The sequence below is a fragment of the Pectinophora gossypiella genome, chromosome 11 (genome assembly GCF_024362695.1).
Source record: "Pectinophora gossypiella chromosome 11, ilPecGoss1.1, whole genome shotgun sequence".
Lineage (NCBI taxonomy): Eukaryota > Metazoa > Arthropoda > Insecta > Lepidoptera > Gelechiidae > Pectinophora > Pectinophora gossypiella.
Window position 1 is genome coordinate 1462743 of NC_065414.1, and position 17462 is coordinate 1480204.

Consider the following 17462-nt stretch of genomic DNA (forward strand, 5'->3'; position numbering starts at 1 on the left):
GATTCATTCTTACCATTAGGTATTAAATAATACTCATAATTATATTATAGTTGTTTCTTTTTCATAAATTATCATACTCAGATATTCTTCATCATCTTATGTCTACCGTTATCCGTTTTTCACGGGATCCGCTTACCTAACTAACTTGAAGATTCGACAGGTCCCTTTTTTATAGAAGCGACTGTCAACCCGACAAACCGATCCGACCGGGGTTGATCTGTCAACCCGTACAAACTCAGAAGCGCATTTCTCGGGAATGTGGGCTTCCTCACGAAGTTTTCCTTCTCCGCGCGTGATAAACATTTACGATCCGAATTTGAATTGGAAAACATAGGTATTCGAAAATCATTGGTTTAGGCTGTAATCCCGTGCTGGGATTTGATCTTGGGACCTCACAGTGAGAGACCAACTGGGCTACCACAACATATTCTTCATAAAGGCTATGGCGATCGATTCTGCTCTCTCCAACATTAGGTAAAAATCCATACTTACTTATATTATAAATACGAAATTGTATGTGTGTATCTGTCCGTCTTTCACGGTAAAACGGAGTGACGAATTGACGTGATTTTTAAGTGGAGACGGTTGAAGTGATGGAAAGTGACAAAAGCTATTTTTTGTCTCTTTCTAACCCTATCCACTTCCCTAAAATGGAGGGTGGAAGTTTGTATGGAGCATTGCGCAATTTTCAAGATAGAAAGCTAAAAAAATAGTATGCGGACTATTTGTGACCAACAAAAAAATCATGTAATTTTTTTGGAAATCTCCCCAACCCTTCTCCTCCTTCCTCCTTCTCAATATCTTCTTTTATAGAGGGGGTGGAATTTTATACTTATGGGACTTTTCGGGGAACTTTTAAGCGAACCGTGTTATCCCCAATTTAACGCGAGCGAAGCCCGCGGCAAAAGCTAGTTACTAATTAAATGTTCTGTTTCATACAATTTCAGGTAAGCTGACATCATAGCATCTACAACGGTCTCCAAAGTAGTGAACGTAATTTATCGTGAGGTAGCCTATAGATATTATGCTCATTACTTTGGATATCTTGTAAGAACAAACAACAGTGAAAAAATTGGTGAAGATGATGAAGAGAATAGTGAAGATGAACAAATACTGGCATATTATTATGAAGATAGAAGATAGATTTTACCTCTACTTTCTATAACTTTTATGTGTATTTTTACGTTAAGTATTTGGTGTCTGTCTGTTTGAATTACCTTCGGTTTATAAAGTAAATATTAACATACTTAAACAAAATATAAGCTCACAATTTTATCCTAATTTAAATAGTCAGAGGTGCATCCATCACAAGATAAGCTTTCTGTCAGACCAACGTGATAGGTCGTAGCCGTATCGCCGTCTATAATGGTTAAGTAATATGTTGACCCTTTTATTGTTATAAAATCTTACTTACCAAGAGTCCAACGAGTAGAATCAAAGCGATGACTCCAATAGTGCTGACAGCTATGGCTACCGCGGCTCCAGATCCTGCTTCATCCGTCAACACTCGTGATGACGCCTCTGTCGTCACTTCTCCAGCAAAGCTCGTCAAATCTTCAAGGTCATTCACCGATTTAGTCGTTATTTCAGTCGTCACTTCTTCAGTTGAATCGTCATTTTCCGTTGTTTCTACTATCTTCTCGTCAGGAGTAGTAGACTCTTTAACTGTCTCTATAATCACTTCAGTTTCTACTTCGGCTTCAGTAGTAGTGATTCGAGATGTTGTAGTTCGTCTTGTTGTAGTAGGTGACGGCACTCTAGTAGTTTCTTGCGTGATCACTTCATTGCTATCGCTGTTTTCCTCAGAGCTACTCTCACGAATTTCGCTAGGAGGTGTTTCGGTGATTTCTGTGCTTGAATTTTCAGTGCTTTGAGCTTCTGTGCTGCTTGCAGGCCTCTCGCGTTCAGTGTTGATCTCTGTTACTACTTCAACTATCATTGTAGTTGTTTCTTCAGGCATCTCAGTTGTTTCTTCATGGATTATTTTGTCTGTTGTAGTAGGTTTTGTTGTAGGTGTCTCAGTAGTAATCTCTGTAACGTCTTTGACGATTACTGTAGTGTCCGGAGCCGATTCAGTAATATTTTCAACAGCTTGCGATGATACATCCATCTGAGGTGTTGTCTTTGGCATTATGGTAGTCGTCTCTTCGACATCGTTTGTAGTGGTAATGTACTTAGGCCTGTACGTAGTAATAGGCTCATCTTTAATTGTAGTCAGTTTGGTTCTAGTTGGATACACTGCATGCCATGTACTCTTTGATGGGGCGGGTGAATCAGTTTCAACACTCTCAGTAGATTCAGTCGGTACGTAAGAAAATCTTATGGTAGTGATTTCATAGTCAGTAGTTGTAGGTACGGGCTCAGTGGCAACATCTGTTGTCTGTTCAGCGCTAGCGAAGGTCTCGTCTTGAGGCGTGGTAAGACCCGCAGGTAATTTTGTGATTGATTCGAAACCAGTTGACTTTGTCGCATCAACTGGAGGAATTACTTCTAGCGCCTCGGTTGTTGTTTGTTCTTCTACCGTAGCTGAGACCCATTCTTCAGAATCTTTGGGACTGTCTGTAGCAGGATTTGTAGTTGCCACTTTCATTTTTTCCGTCGTAGGAAGAGGCTGAACGCTGCTTTGAATAGAAATGTTACTCTCAGCTGGGAGTCTTTCAGATTTGGACTCTGTCGCTGGGGCTTCTGTCTTTTCTGATGTTGCTACTGCGGGAGCGGGCACAGGTCTCCATGGTAACCGATTCTGGTCTATCTCGGTGATCTTCTCCGATATGATATCGTTGTTGAGAACACTGGCGACTGTAGTGGTTGTTGTCGTGGAGCTACCTGACGTTTCTTTTTTGTCTGAAACAGTATATTAGTTTAGTTTAATTTTATTATTACGATATTTTCAGACTAAATCAACACCATTGAAATGATACGTAAAGTTATTTGTTAGGATAATTTTGCGTTCTATGTAGGTGTCTACTTTTTCTTATTTATTAACTATCGATTGATTCAATCAAAATTGTGATTCCATAGTTTAAAATAATAAAAATGGTTTGTAACTCACCTGTAAGTTCTCCAACTTTCTGCAATTCGTTTTCGTCTACGCTTTTTTGGGTCGATGTCGTAGTATTGACAGGGTTGGCTGCTGGCGGTGGACTCCTCAAACTAGCCAGCGCCCACGCCGTGAGTGTTGGAGGAATTTCCAGGTCACTGACCCCATCTTCCGTCTCAGACGACGTTGCTGTAGATGTCGAGAATTTAGTCGAACCTCTCTTCCACAGCGTAGGAATGCTATTATCAGATATCGACTGAGAATGAACAACCTTCTTCACTCCACTAACGTCGCTTTGCAATACTGGGTCAATTTCTGAGGAAACTGTCGTCAAAGATGTTCTGTGCGATTGTTTAGGTTTAGCAGTTGTGGGCGACACTTTGTCCTTAATATCGAAGTGTTCTGAATATATTGTTGTAGGTACAGTAGGTCTTGTGTAGGAATTTCTTGTGACGTTACGCCTAGGAGCCATCCAGATTGGTTTAATCTTAGGTGTAGTATAGTGGAACTTTCTAGTAGGAGTTCTAACGTTGTAATTTGTAGTTTCTGTTCTAGAAGTAACACTATTTGGAGATTCCTTATGGTTTAGTCGTTTGGAATAACTTCTATTTCGACTGAAACTGGTAGAAAATGAATGTGTGGTTTTCTCTGTGGACGATGATATCACTGAATGTTGTGTAGAGAATGAAATTGGGCTAGTTGGACTAAAGATCGTCGATCCGAAACTTGAATAAGGCAAGTAGTTAGAAGATAAGGTTGTTATTGCCTCAGATTGTTTCTTAGGAGCTACAATGGTGGGTTGAGTCGCTTTGATGGAAGCCACTTCTTTTTCCTCGGACGTGCTAGCTGTCGGTTCATTAGGTAACGTGTCATTGTCACAATCGTCGTCGTTTGTATGATCTATATTATAAGTTTCAGTAGAAAGTACTGACATCTCGTAATAAATACTTGTACCTTGTACATCAGATAACTCCTTATTATTAGTACCAGCGTTATCATTATCCAAAACTCGAATTTCTTTGGTATTCTTAATTACAATAGTTGATTTGTTAGTTGGTAAACTCTGATTAGTATTAACTCCATTGTTATCTTGGACTACTGTATAAACTTTAGTTGCGTTCGGTGGTGGCATTTTAACTTTTATTGACTCTAAATTTTTAATAATACTTTGAGAGATTTCTTGATACTTTTTGTCAAAGAAATCGTGTTTGGGTGTTGTCAATTCTGAGTCAAAATCAAAGAAACTCTCTGATTTAAAGGGCTCGTCGTTTTTATTGTCCCGTGGACCAAATGCAACATCTGGGAAGTAACTGGTAAATGTGCTATAAGGGCTACTACTATATTCTGATTTAACTTTATTATCAGCACCTTCTGAGTCATGACCAAAGTCATCGTTATAATTAGGTATGGTAAAAAAGTTAGAGTCAAATTTACTAGAAGTGTATTTTTCGAAACTATTATTGTCTTCTTCGTGCTCTTCGTCTTCATATTCTTCTTCCTCCTCTTCTGTTTTCACGACAGCTTTTGCTGTAGGAGTCATGCTAGTGGTTGAGGACGAACTGACTGGCAACTTTGTTCGTTTATACGCTCTCATACTGTTAATGATTTGCGCTGGCTTCTTCACTTCAGGCGTAGGCGTGACTATGATTAGTTTCGCCGCCTCACCAGCTTCAGTGGTGGAGGTACTCTTAGCCCTTCTTGGCGGACTTATAGTCGTAACTTTAGAAGAGTATCTGACCCTTCCTCTGTCTTTGTATTTGGCATTCTTTTCTGTGTGTTCTTCTGAGACGGTTTCTTTGGGATGTAGCTCGTTGAGTGCTACGTCTGGGGTTTTGTGTCTTCTGCTGTGGATGGTGGTATTTGTCCGCATGAGCCTGGTGACTCTGTCATCGCGGACGGTCGTGGTGGTGGCTGGTGGCAGCGCATTGCCGCTGACTGTGCTACTCAGCAGTAGCAGGTTCGCTACTAGCACCGCGCCTGGAAAGTTGTGGAATTTACGGTTAGTTGGATTGACAGGACTTCATGTTAAAAGCTATTTATATTATATGATAGTCGAAAAGTTAATCTATTTTACTTGTGTTATTTATTGTTATGTTACTTAATTAACATCAGTTTATGTGTCTAGATCGGTTTTCATGTAACGAGTTTTCATTTCAATTTCTTTTGTTCAATAATTTATTACATCTTAATACACACATGACATACATAACAGTATGTTAGATCTTAATATTCATCAATTTATTTTTACTCCTGAATCTTCTATGGTTTACCTTTCACCACTTACACCTCATCTTAAACGATGTGACATACTGCGAACAGGTATTGACGCACAACTGTATGTATACGTATGCTTATTATAAGATAATTATGGAGAATTAAACGAGAACTTTATCGAAGTAAACTCACCTAAACATATTCTGACTGGTGACTCCATGGTCATCGCATGTTGGTTGCACACGTTAATGGTCTGCTCGCCTCGAAATACTCATGGCGCATCCTGAAATTAAAGAAAAATAATTCGTGAATAAAAAACTGTGCTTGACTTTTTATATTTGTTAATAATAAAATGTGTCTTCTCTTTTTATGATTTTTGTACTAAAATTTTTATGTGTTTTTTCTTTGAATAAATGCAAATTATCACAAAGTTTCTTTTTTTTTAATTTATTTTCTTCCTTAATAATTAGATTTTTAACTTCGTTTTACAATATAACTAAATTTAACTGTACTTTTAAATAACTTTTTGAATTTTGAAGAAGTTTCTGCCTTAGAAAAAAGTATCTTTTACAAATCAATCAAACAACAATCTTCAATCAATCAATGTTCGTCAATCTTTAACAAAACCACATTAAAAGTACGGAAAACAATTGAAACTAGTTCTATTTTTCCCACTGACCTAACGTTATAGTGTCGTCAGTCGTCGTGGGAGCGAACGGAAAGTGAATCGGCGCGCGAGTCGATGTCACACGGTGATCTGTCTCTTCCTAGCCTTCAGGCCGTCACGCCACTGAGAGTGAAACCAATAAGGAAAATAGGTTTCCGTGGATGTTAGGTAAGTTGTGAGCTAATCTCGGAGCTTTTAGGAACTTGCTTCACTAAGTACGACATAATATAAGGATGAATATCAAAACGCACAATTTTACTTGTCCGTGTTGAGAATCAACGTGTAAAATGATGCGATCATTCTATTTTTTTATGTTTTATGTTTACAGCACGTCATTGTGCTAGGGCAATTTCATTTTTTTTGTTCAATTTGTATAAATAATGAGAAATAATTTTTTTCGCCTCGAAATTCGAGTTTGGTGGGCTGTCTCAACTCCTTTTTTTGATATAATTTCCGTCCCCAAAGTGGCATTTGAAGGTATTTTATTATACTTACAAATAATTATATCGATATAAACATAAAAATACATTTGAATGCACATGACACTCGATCAAAATTTGTCAAAAGAAAACACAATGTGTTTTGATGGTATTTTTTTCAAATACTTATATATAATATGAAATTCGTGGATTTGCGACCAATGCCGATCTATTATTTCGCACTTAACTGTCAGGCGCTGCGCCGGTGCTTGCGTAAAAAAATCTTTTGATATAGTGCTGCGCCTTAACATAATCTCACGTAGTAGTCAAATGTTTTGATGAATAATCCATCGCAAGATGAACTAAGTACCCACACCTCACTGTGCTTTCTATTAGACCAACGTGATAAGTGGTGAGCCGCTATATGTATTATGCTTTACTCTTTCAACGTATTTACAGAGTAAAGTTCCATGACCGCCAGTTCTCATTTCACTGGTCAATAATGACCTTTGTAATTAGAATAATTAGACAACTGGGTCAGAGCACACTTCTTCAAAATCCTTTTACATAGCGCGTCGAAATGTAGGCCAGGTCTTGATTATGCGTTATTAAGTGATAATGTACTTGGCGGTTAAAATGGCCACATCGAAGCAATTCATCTAAGAAAGCTAATATTGCTATTTGACGTTTGATTGCATTGTGCACTTACTTATATGCGCTAATGTCAAATTACAATATTGTTTTTTTTTTTTGGCAGAATAGCTTCGATGTGGCGTTTTAACCTTCCTTTTAACAACGCAATTCACTCAGACAAAGTCTTTTATTTGACAGGAGTTTTGTCTAAATCTGCGTTAACTACTATTGCCGACATTCCTCCCACTGCTGATAATTATAGCACAATTATAATTCTACATAAAACTACATAACTTACTCAGAACTGAACATTATAGGCACCTACGATAATTACAGAGCTAGGCTAAAATCTAGCTTCAAGAATCTAGACCCGAGAACAGGTTTGAGCTAACCTAAATTTAGGTCCGATTACACGGTGGCTTTCAACGGCAGTGCGCGTGACTCCATTTGAAAATAAATTAAATTTCCACAGTATCAACGAACCCGTTGGAAATCTCTTTCATTAAAAAAATATCTCTTTTATATCCATGGTATATACAGGTCAGTGACACCGTACCAAATGCTGAGGGGGATAATAATAATTCTGAGTTAATATCAAGTGGATTTTCCGCCTTATGTTATACTTATAAACTGAATTTTTTGAAAAACGATAAAAAATAATAATAATGATAATAAAAACCACCCAGTTCCCTTTGATTCCATAATCTGCAATAGTCCTACATGAACCGGGGATTGCCATTGGGTGCTTTTTTTTTTGACGTGACTTATTGTAGATTTGCCGCAGATGGCATTAACTACTTGGCCGGACAAATGGGGAGCGCTAAAGGCTCTCACCCGGTAGAACGTTTAAGACAACAGGCCTGAGGGTGCCCAGTTGGGCGCGAACCTCGGCTCAGGGCGTAGTCTGAAAGGAAAAATATTTGAAAGAAAGAATTAATGAAAGAATTAATCGACCCTAGTGGGTCGATAGCGATAAGCGCTGAATGAGAGAAATCGTCGACCACGCCGGCGGGGTTGGTATCGGGGACCTGAAGTGTTTGGTGTCGCGAGCTGATTGGCTGCCTCTATGGCTAGAGTAATCGGTTCGTCGGGATCGTATATTACGTCCTTCGGACGCCGATACTTTTCAGTACCGTCCCTAAGCGGAATGTACTCGGAAGCCGCAACTACCAGGGGATTTGGGTGGCGCGGAGCAGAATCGAAAAAACGTTTGGAAGCTAATTTGAGCCATTGGGCAATGGTTGGCAGACCTAGGTCAATGTGCAGATTTTCATTTCGAAGGAACCACGGAGCTCCCGTGGCTTTCCGCATGAAACGATTTTGTATTACCTGTAGACGGTGAATTTGAGAGGGACTCGCGTGAGCGAAAACAACCCCTGCATAGGTCATGATCGGACGGATGCAAGTCGTGTAGATTTTCACCTTATTCCTAAGGGACAATTTACTTCGCTTGTTAAGGAAACAATGAAGACGGCCCATTACAAACGCGGCGCGATCGCGCACTCGTTTGATATGGGCCTTGAAAGTAAGACGTCTATCTAAGACTACGCCGAGATATTTGACTTGCTCCTCCCAAGGGATCGGCTTGCTGCACTCCCATAGTGCATACAGGGATAATCGCCGGTTGGTGTCACACAACATTTAGATTAAATTGTCTTAAGAGGCCTCTACGTGTTGGTTTCGGCCCCACGCACGCTTTCCCTATAATGTCCTATAACCAAACTAGGGATCACAAAGTGATTTTCGTGATCTGTCCCCACCGGGATTTGAACACGGGACCTCCGGATCGTGAGCCCAACGTTCAAACCACTGGACCACGGAGGCCGTACTATTCCTTAATCTATGTCTACGCCTCTTCTACAACTATTAAAACCAATCAAGCCAATATTTCACCATCGCATGATTCACCAGCGCAATTTCAAAACAAACAACAACGTAAATTCGACCTTGGGCCGCCACATATGGGAATGATACTCCATTGTGACCTTCGGGGTAAATGGATGAGTAACGGTCGCTCATTGTTAGGCCTACGTGTGTTCCAGTTTTTTTTTTGTTTCTTTATTTTTTTGCCCAGCAGTGGGACGTAGTATATCAAGATGTTTACGTTTTTTGCGAATTTGTTTGCATACAATCCGGGTCGAAAAATAGTACCGTAATGATCAGGGATATTAAAAACCGGCAAGCTTTTTATAGATGAGTGTCCGGTAATGACTCTCTTGGGAAAATAGAAGCAGTGGTTTCCCGTTGCCTTCTGCCCCAGACATTTTTGAAGCTATTTAAACTCCAAGGCCGCTGTTGCCTCTACGGTCGGTTGCCCGACCGGTGGTATGGTTATACCGCCATTGCTCGGTCGCCAGAGCCTCATCCGTTATTATACTCATAACGAAGCACCGACGCGCGCAGGTGAGGTTGGCAGTTGGGCCGGATATGTTCTCCCCTTACCAAGTTCTACACAGTAGTAAGGGAAGCGCTGGACAGGAACCGGTGGAGGCAGATCATACGCTCCAGGTGCAACCCTGATGCTGACCACGATCCTCAGATATGAGGGACCGACCAAGAGAGAGAGTCCGGTAATATGTGAGTATTAGGTACTTAAAACCTTTTTTTTACGTGACTTAGGTATTGTAGTTCTCCGCAAATGGCGTTAACTATTTGGCAGGAAATGATAAATCCTTATTTATTGTTATCCATTGATTCCAGTGCGATAATAAATATACTCTTATTATGTGACACTTGCTGAATTATTGTCAGTTGTTTTTATGTTCGTATACAAAGTACCTAGGTGCTACAATTAATCGAAGTCCAACTCAAAAATTCAAAATTGAATGCTCGGCGAGTTGTGGGTACCTAGTTCATCTTACGATGGATGTACGGTCACGACCATTAATATGTATACTCTTTGGTACCATGTCACATTAACTTTTTTGACAAATTGAACTGTAAGTCCCACTAAATGTCAAATATGTTAGTGCGACAGAGTCCCAAAGTGGCTACATTATATTGCTCATGACTGTACAGACAACTGTCCCAAAGTGTGTGTGTGTGTGTTTGTGTGTCCACTTTAGGACGCTGTCGCACTAACATATTTGGCATTTAGTGAGACTTACAGTTCAATTTGTCAAAAAAGTTAATGTGACATGGTACCAAAGTGTATACATATTAATGCTCGTGACCCTACCTTAGAGTACCCCATTGGAATATAAGTAGGCTTGGTATTATGAAACTCAAAAATATCTTTATTAATTTAGTAATGTTACACTTTGAATCATTATTTTGTTATCTTAATTGATTCATGTTCTGTCCATAAATGTACCATTGGGATTATTTATTTATTTATTATTATTATTTATTTGGGATCCTTTCGTGGGCGATTTGTCGCAAAAACATAAACACAACGTAGATGTTCACAATACATTTTACACTTTTTTTGTCGTCTGGTTGAGCAAAAAAGTGTGCACTTAATGATAGTTTGGCGGCGAGGGTGTTCTGCCGCCAAAGGATGTTTTCGGGGTACCGAACTGAGCATAGTACCCCGCTAGCCACAGGTTGGTAGCGAGACTAGGGATCGACGATCCAACAGTGTTGTGTTGGAAGATGTATATATGCGTCTTGCTGTGTAAACTACCGATACCGCGTTTCACGACCGCTTGAAGAATGTGGCGCCATCTGTTGCATGTGAGCGGAACTAGGTGGCCAACTAGTTGGGTCCGCTACAATAGCTTGACACGATACACAACATTAAGCCGTCAAGCCTAGTCGTTACCTGTCATGAGCCGTTCCCGGAATATGCCCAAAGTGGGAATAGCAGCATTTAAAAGGCGCAAAAGTTATTTAAAAAGAACTTTATTACCTATCCTGCACAGTGAACTGCCCCGATACCGACCCCGCCGGCGTGGTCGACGATTTCGATTCTTCTTCTTCTTCCTTGCGCTATCCCACTTTAGGTGGGGTCGGCTCTCCTAATTTTGCGGCGCCATGACATTCTGTCTAGGGTTGTCGGGTCGGGTAAATTACGACCGACGATTTCGATTAATTCTTTCAAATATTTTTCCTCTCAGACGACGCTCTGAGCCGAGGTTCGCGCCCAACTAAGCACCCTCAGGCCTGTTGTCTTAAACGTTGTACCGGGTGAGAGCCTTCAGCGCTCCCCATTTGTCCGGCCAAGAAGTTAATGTCATTTGCTGCAAACATACAATAAGTTACGTCAAAAGAAACAAAGATGGACTTGTACTCCAAACTGGTTTACTTACGTTAAGTAAGTATATTTGGTAAGAAAACTGTGTAAATAAGTACTCACGGTCGTGATTTAGCAGTTTTGAAATACGTAGTACTATTTGGGTAATTTTAAGTGACCGTAAAAAGTTATGTCATTTGTACATCTTTTTTTCTTAGCTGTGACGTCGCCTCATTCCTTTCATTCATATTGTGTTCATCAATCGTTTCATATACACGCACGCCTGTTCAGAGTAGATCGTACAAACCTTCAATACAATTTCTATATTGTGTGTTTTACGGGTGAGAGCTTTGAGTGCTCCTCATTTGTCCGGCCAAGTAGTCAATGGCATCTGAAGCAAATTTGCAATAAGTTACGTCACGAAGCACGCAATCATCTTACTTTTTCAGACAATCAGGTGATTCAAGCCTGAAAAGTCCTTACCAATCAAAGGACAGTCTCACAAAGTGATTTCGACAATGTCTCCATCGGGACTCGAACCCGGGCCTATCTATCAAAAGTCTAAAACTAAAGTAGCAAATCACGTCAGCTTCCAAGAAACCAAGTAATAACCAATTAAATTCCCAACTGCATTTTTTCATATAAATGCTAAATATTTCTTGAGGCTCGTTCGTGCAATGTTTTACATTTAAAACGTTGAGTGGAAGCTTGATTTTACAATAATATCGCTTAATTTGAGATTCATGGCCGTTTCGAATCGGAATATTGAGAGCGATATTGGTAGAGAACACGCAATGTAAAGTGTTGTTTGCAATAGTGAAGTAACGTTGGACATAAATGGTAGCGGCGCTGCAGAGATCGTGATAGAATGCGCCTGCGCTCCCATTGGCGCAGAAATAGTGCTGGTGTCGTTTTTATCGATGATTTAAAAATATAATGAAGCACTTTTTAATGACATTAATAAATAAAATAATTCATCGAAGTATATTTATGAATAAAAAAGTAAGTGAAATTATTTTGAATGAATAGTATACTCGTACATCCCATACAAGTGGATGAAAAAAACAACATAATTAAATGTATTCCATGTTTCATGCATGTTTGTATGCATGTTTGTATGCATGTATGTAGCTGTGTTAGTGACATCGTAACAAATAGAGGGGGATGATTCAGTACATGATTGTGAGTTAATATCAAGTGGAATTTTCCGTCGCAAAATTCATGACATTTTTGCGGTTGTGATGGAAAAATCAACTGATATTAATTCAGAATAATGAGCTGAATTATCCCTCAAAGATTTCGTTACTATGTCACTAACAACCTGTATTTATTAGGCCGCCTATTGTACTCATTCTATTTCTCTTTTGTTTTGTATTTTTTTTTCCTGTTTATGCAATAAAGTATTTGTTATGTTATGTTAAAGCAATAAATAACTCAAACATTCTATAAAAGCAGGTATTCACTCATCCTTTCTTTAAAAAATCAACATAAAATTGATTTACTTGTAAAATCAATAAGAATATACCTAATAACTAAGTATATATGTAGCAGAAAAACATAACCTCACGATAAAAGGAAACATCGATAAGTTATCGATACCTTTACCAGCACATCACTAGTATGAATGAAATTACATCGACACTAGCTAGCGTGTTGCGCGCGCACCTAGCATCCTAACGAGGGCTTAGCGATGTTCATACAGCAGGTATAGTTGGGGCAACTAGTGTATTGGTCAGATTGGTTCCGTACCGTACAGATTTGAATTAGATTTTTTTTTAATGTAAATTGGTTAGTGTTGTAATGATCACTATTTTTTAAGTATGAATTTATATCTTTATTCTCGCTCACCTGCTATTATTGTTTTATTTTGATGTGTTTATTTTTTTTTGTGAAATTGGGTTATGTTTGTGAACACCCGAATAGGCACCAATGTATTTTATTTCATTTTTTTAAATAATTTAAATTTTATTTGATTTTATATAATTTAATTTAATTCTAATTTTAATAATGGAATCTAATCTAATGTACTTATAATTATGGATATTAATCTGAAATAATATAATTTGAATTGAAAACAAGTTTAAAAACAAGTCACTCGCTTTAAAAAGGTGTCCTAAATATTTACTCTTTAAAACTTTTTCCCCCAAGCAACATTACGAAACGACATTATAAATGGAGTAAGCCGTGCCTACTCCATGCCTTTTATACACAACACGTACAAACATTGTACGTACTCTATTATGTACTCTATTTACTCTTATGTTCGCATCATGATGCAACTAAGTCAAGGATGTAGAAATCTAGACGGTAATTAGAATGACAGAAGTTAATATTGCGAGACATTTATTTTTATTATTGCAGTAAGTGTTGCTTCTATGCTGAACTGATTCAAATTAAAAAATACCCTCGTTAAGTAGGTAACAAACACTTTAAATCATCATTTTTTACATAACGAACGTCTTATCAGCCTAAAACTATTGCAGCTTCTCACAACCTGTATAGCCAGGGAAAAGAAGCAAGAAAAACGTCGGCACAGGGCCCTAAACTAGAATGATTACAACCGTGAGTTTTGATAGTAAGTACTTTGTGTTTCCTACTTTAATAATAACCTCAACCCGATAGCCCATTTCTTCCCATAATCTGCAATAGTTCTACACGAACCGGGGATTGTCTTTGGGCGCACTCCCGATAGTGCATACAGGGATAATCGCCGGTTGGTGTCACACAACATTTAGATTAAATTGTCTTAAGGCCTCTACGTGTTGGCTTCGGCCCCACACGCGCCGTCCAAAAGTCCGGGACTCCATAGACCCGAGACCCTGGCAACGACGTAAAATAATAATAATACAACATTTTGTTTCACGAGACATTTACAGGAAATACTCGGGCAAAGGCGGCTTTACCGCTAAGAGCGATCTCTTGTAGGCCCCCTTCGACAGAGGATATACACACACAACTGCAGTTCGGAACTGGAGTCGTACTTTACATACAATACATAACAAACATGAAAACAAACAAAAAAAAACCGACTTCAAACGCAAAACTAAAAAGCAATAAATAAATTTACTTCGCACAAAGTAATAAGTACGTATTTTCAATTAGTTAATTAATTTTATAATTCTGAAGCCGGTGCCAAGGAAATGCTACAACGAAGTACCGATTTTTCAATACTGATTGTTTTGTAATTTTTTGTTTGACATTGTTTTGTAATTGCTTTGATATAGGTATTAAACAATATTGTGTGTACATAGTAATTTGATATTGTAGTAGGGTTGTTGTAGCATTTACTTGGCACCGACTTCAGAATTATAAAATTAATTAACTAATTGAAAATACGTACTTATTACTTTGTGCGAAGTAAATTTATTTATTGCTTTTTAGTTTTGCGTTTGAAGTCGGTTTTTTTTTGTTAAAAATTTTATTTTATTTTACGATTTTAAGTGATGGTTAGACCGAGCAAGGATGCAGACAGATAGATTTTCTGATTTATATTCATATATAATAATATAATATATTATTAGTAGTGATCACAATTATTATTGATGAACATGTTTACACACACACACACTCACACACACACACACACACACACACACGCGCGCGCGCGCACACACACGCACACACACACACACACATGTGTATGTGTACATACACACATGTGGTTGTCAGTGGAAGCTGCTATCATACACACTCACGCATACATATTGATACAGTAGATTTCGCGTGGTTCGCTCGCTGCTAAAGCAGCTCGCGTGTCCTGTTTATTCGAAACTGTCCCTCTTCGTATGGCGGCCATCTTGTTTTTCCGCCACTTTGTTCTTTTTCACCGGCGACAGAATTTGACCAAGATTAAAATGGGTGTCGTGGAAACAAACAAAATCCAGGTGCAATAGGTTTGCCAGGCCGTAGGATGTCTCCCTGATTGGGAGCAGTTTTCAAAGATGACGTTCCGATCACACGCCTATACATCATTTTTACCCCCAAGACATTTTCTGGAAAAACAAAATTTTGTATGGCGGCCATCTTGTTTTTTCGCCATTTTGTATTTTTTTCACCGGCCATTAAATTCGACCAAGATTTAAATAGGTTTCGTGAAAGAAAAATTGGTTCAGGTGTGATAGTTTCGCCAGGCCGTAGGGTGTCACCCTGATGCGGAGCAGTTTTCGAAAATCGGGAAGTATTTCCATACTTAACATGACGATCCGACCACAACCCCGATATATATTTTATATCCCGAGACATTTTCTGAAAAAACAAAATTGTGTATGGCGGCCATCTTGTTTTTCCGCCATTTTGTTTTTTTACACGCTATGGAATTTGACCAAGATTTAAATAAGTGCTCTGAAAGAAATATTGGTTCACGTGCGATAGTTTTGCCAGGCCGTAGAGTATCTCTCTGATGCGGAGCAGTTTTTGGTGATCAGAAAGTATTTCCGTACTCTACATGACGTTTTGAGTAAGCGCCCCATACATTATTTTTACCCAAACGGGCTTCTTCCAAAATCGACAAAATTTTGTATGGCGGCCATCTTTTTTTTCCGCCATTTTGTTTTTTTGCACCGGCGATTGGATTTGATTAAGATTTAAATACGTTTCGTGAAAGAAAAATTGCTCCAGGTTGTATAGTTTTGCCAGGCCATAGGGTATCTCCCTGATGCTGACCAGTTTTCGAAGGCCGGAAAGTTTTCCCGAAGCCTAAAGATCGATCCGATCAATATGACTTTACAAACGCACTAGTCGCTCCTACGATTTTTGAAAATTCCCCTCGATTTCTCTGGTCTTCCATCATCAGATCCTGACTTCCTTGACATGGGACCACCTTGGGTATATCTCCTTTCAAACAAAAAAAGAATTATCAAAATCGGTTCATATACGACGAAGATATGCCCGAACAAACATTAAAAAAAAAAAAAAAAAAAATATACGGTCGAATTGAGAACCTCCTCCTTTTTTGAAGTCGGTAAAAAGGAGAAACTGACTGACTGACATATCAACGCACAGCCTAAACGGCTGAACGTAGGCACTTGAAATTTGGAAGTGACGTAGCTTAGGTACCGTAGAGGTGCACTAAGAAAGGAATTCCCGGAATTCCCACGAGAACGGGAATTAGCGGGAAAATCCTTTTGTATGAAAAATCTAAACCACTTAAGTTAGACGCTTGAAATTTGGCATGCAGGTACTTTAGCAAACTTAAAGCTTAGTTGCAACAGGATATTGCAAAATTCCCACGGAAACGGGAGTTAGCGGGGAAAAACATTTGTATGAATTAAATCGAAACCGCGTAAGATAGATGTTTTCAATCTAGCATGCATGCATACCTTAGTAAATATAAAGTTTAGTTATGGCTGTATTTTGAAAAATGGGAGTTAGCGGGAACAAAAAAAATTTATGATAAAATCTAAACTGCATAAGTTAGATGCTTGAAATTTGATATGCACTCCCACACACACAAAGATCTCTCTTTTATAACACGCCACGCGGACGAAGTCGCGGGCAAAAGCTAGTATATATATATATCCAATTCATACCTACTTTACTATGCAATCAAACGTGACAAACATAAACATGGTTCTACTCGACGCACCTACTGCATAATACAACAATCGTACACAGTTTATCGTAAGCAAAGAAAATATAATTACATACTTACTAACACTTTGATTTGCTGGTAAACACGTATCAAACATAAATCTTTGTAATCTAACAAGTAAACGGCACAATTACGATAGAGAATATCGTCTTTTCCTGACGTGACTTATTGTAGATTTGCCGCAAATGGCATTAACTACTTGGCCGGATAAATAGGGAGCACTGAGAACTCTCACCCGATACAAAATGTAAGACAACAGACCTGAGGGTGCACAGTTGGGCGCGAATCTCGGCTCATACGAGGAAAATCGACCACGCCGGCGGGGTCAGGATCGGGGTTCTTAAGAATATCGTCTTAATGTAGAAAAGTTATTAACCGACACCAAAAAATAAGGAAAATCAATCAATCAATTTGGAAAGAAGTTATAATATAGTTGCAAATGCGCAATATTCGAATATGATACTAACACATTTCTCAGAAACTTCATTTTTTTTTAATAATTTATTCACTTTAACCATAAACACACGATATAAGAAGACCATAAACAAGATAGTCACATAACACTACAATGAAAATATATTTATTACAATTTTATACAAAAAATAATTAAATATAATTATGTAAAATTAGCCGCTGGATGCGGGCAGCGCAGAACCGATCGTCGTGGAAATCCTTGGGGGAGGCCTATGCCCAGCAGTGGGCGTCGTACGGCTGATAATGATGAT

At 38.7% G+C, this 17462-nt stretch overlaps 1 protein-coding gene across 2 annotated transcripts in view; it reads right to left on the reverse strand.

Moving 5' to 3' along the window:
* LOC126370647 (mucin-12) overlaps positions 1-17462 on the reverse strand; it is a 121952-nt gene that overhangs the window by 12914 nt on the left and 91576 nt on the right. For both annotated transcript variants that reach the window (XM_050015606.1, XM_050015607.1), the window contains exons 3-5: positions 5447-5537; positions 3053-5017; positions 1415-2844 (exon numbers count right to left, since the gene is read on the reverse strand). In XM_050015606.1, coding sequence (XP_049871563.1) covers positions 1415-2844; positions 3053-5017; positions 5447-5480 — 3429 coding nt within the window. In that variant the 5' untranslated portion in view covers positions 5481-5537. The remainder of the gene's footprint in view (positions 1-1414; positions 2845-3052; positions 5018-5446; positions 5538-17462) is intronic.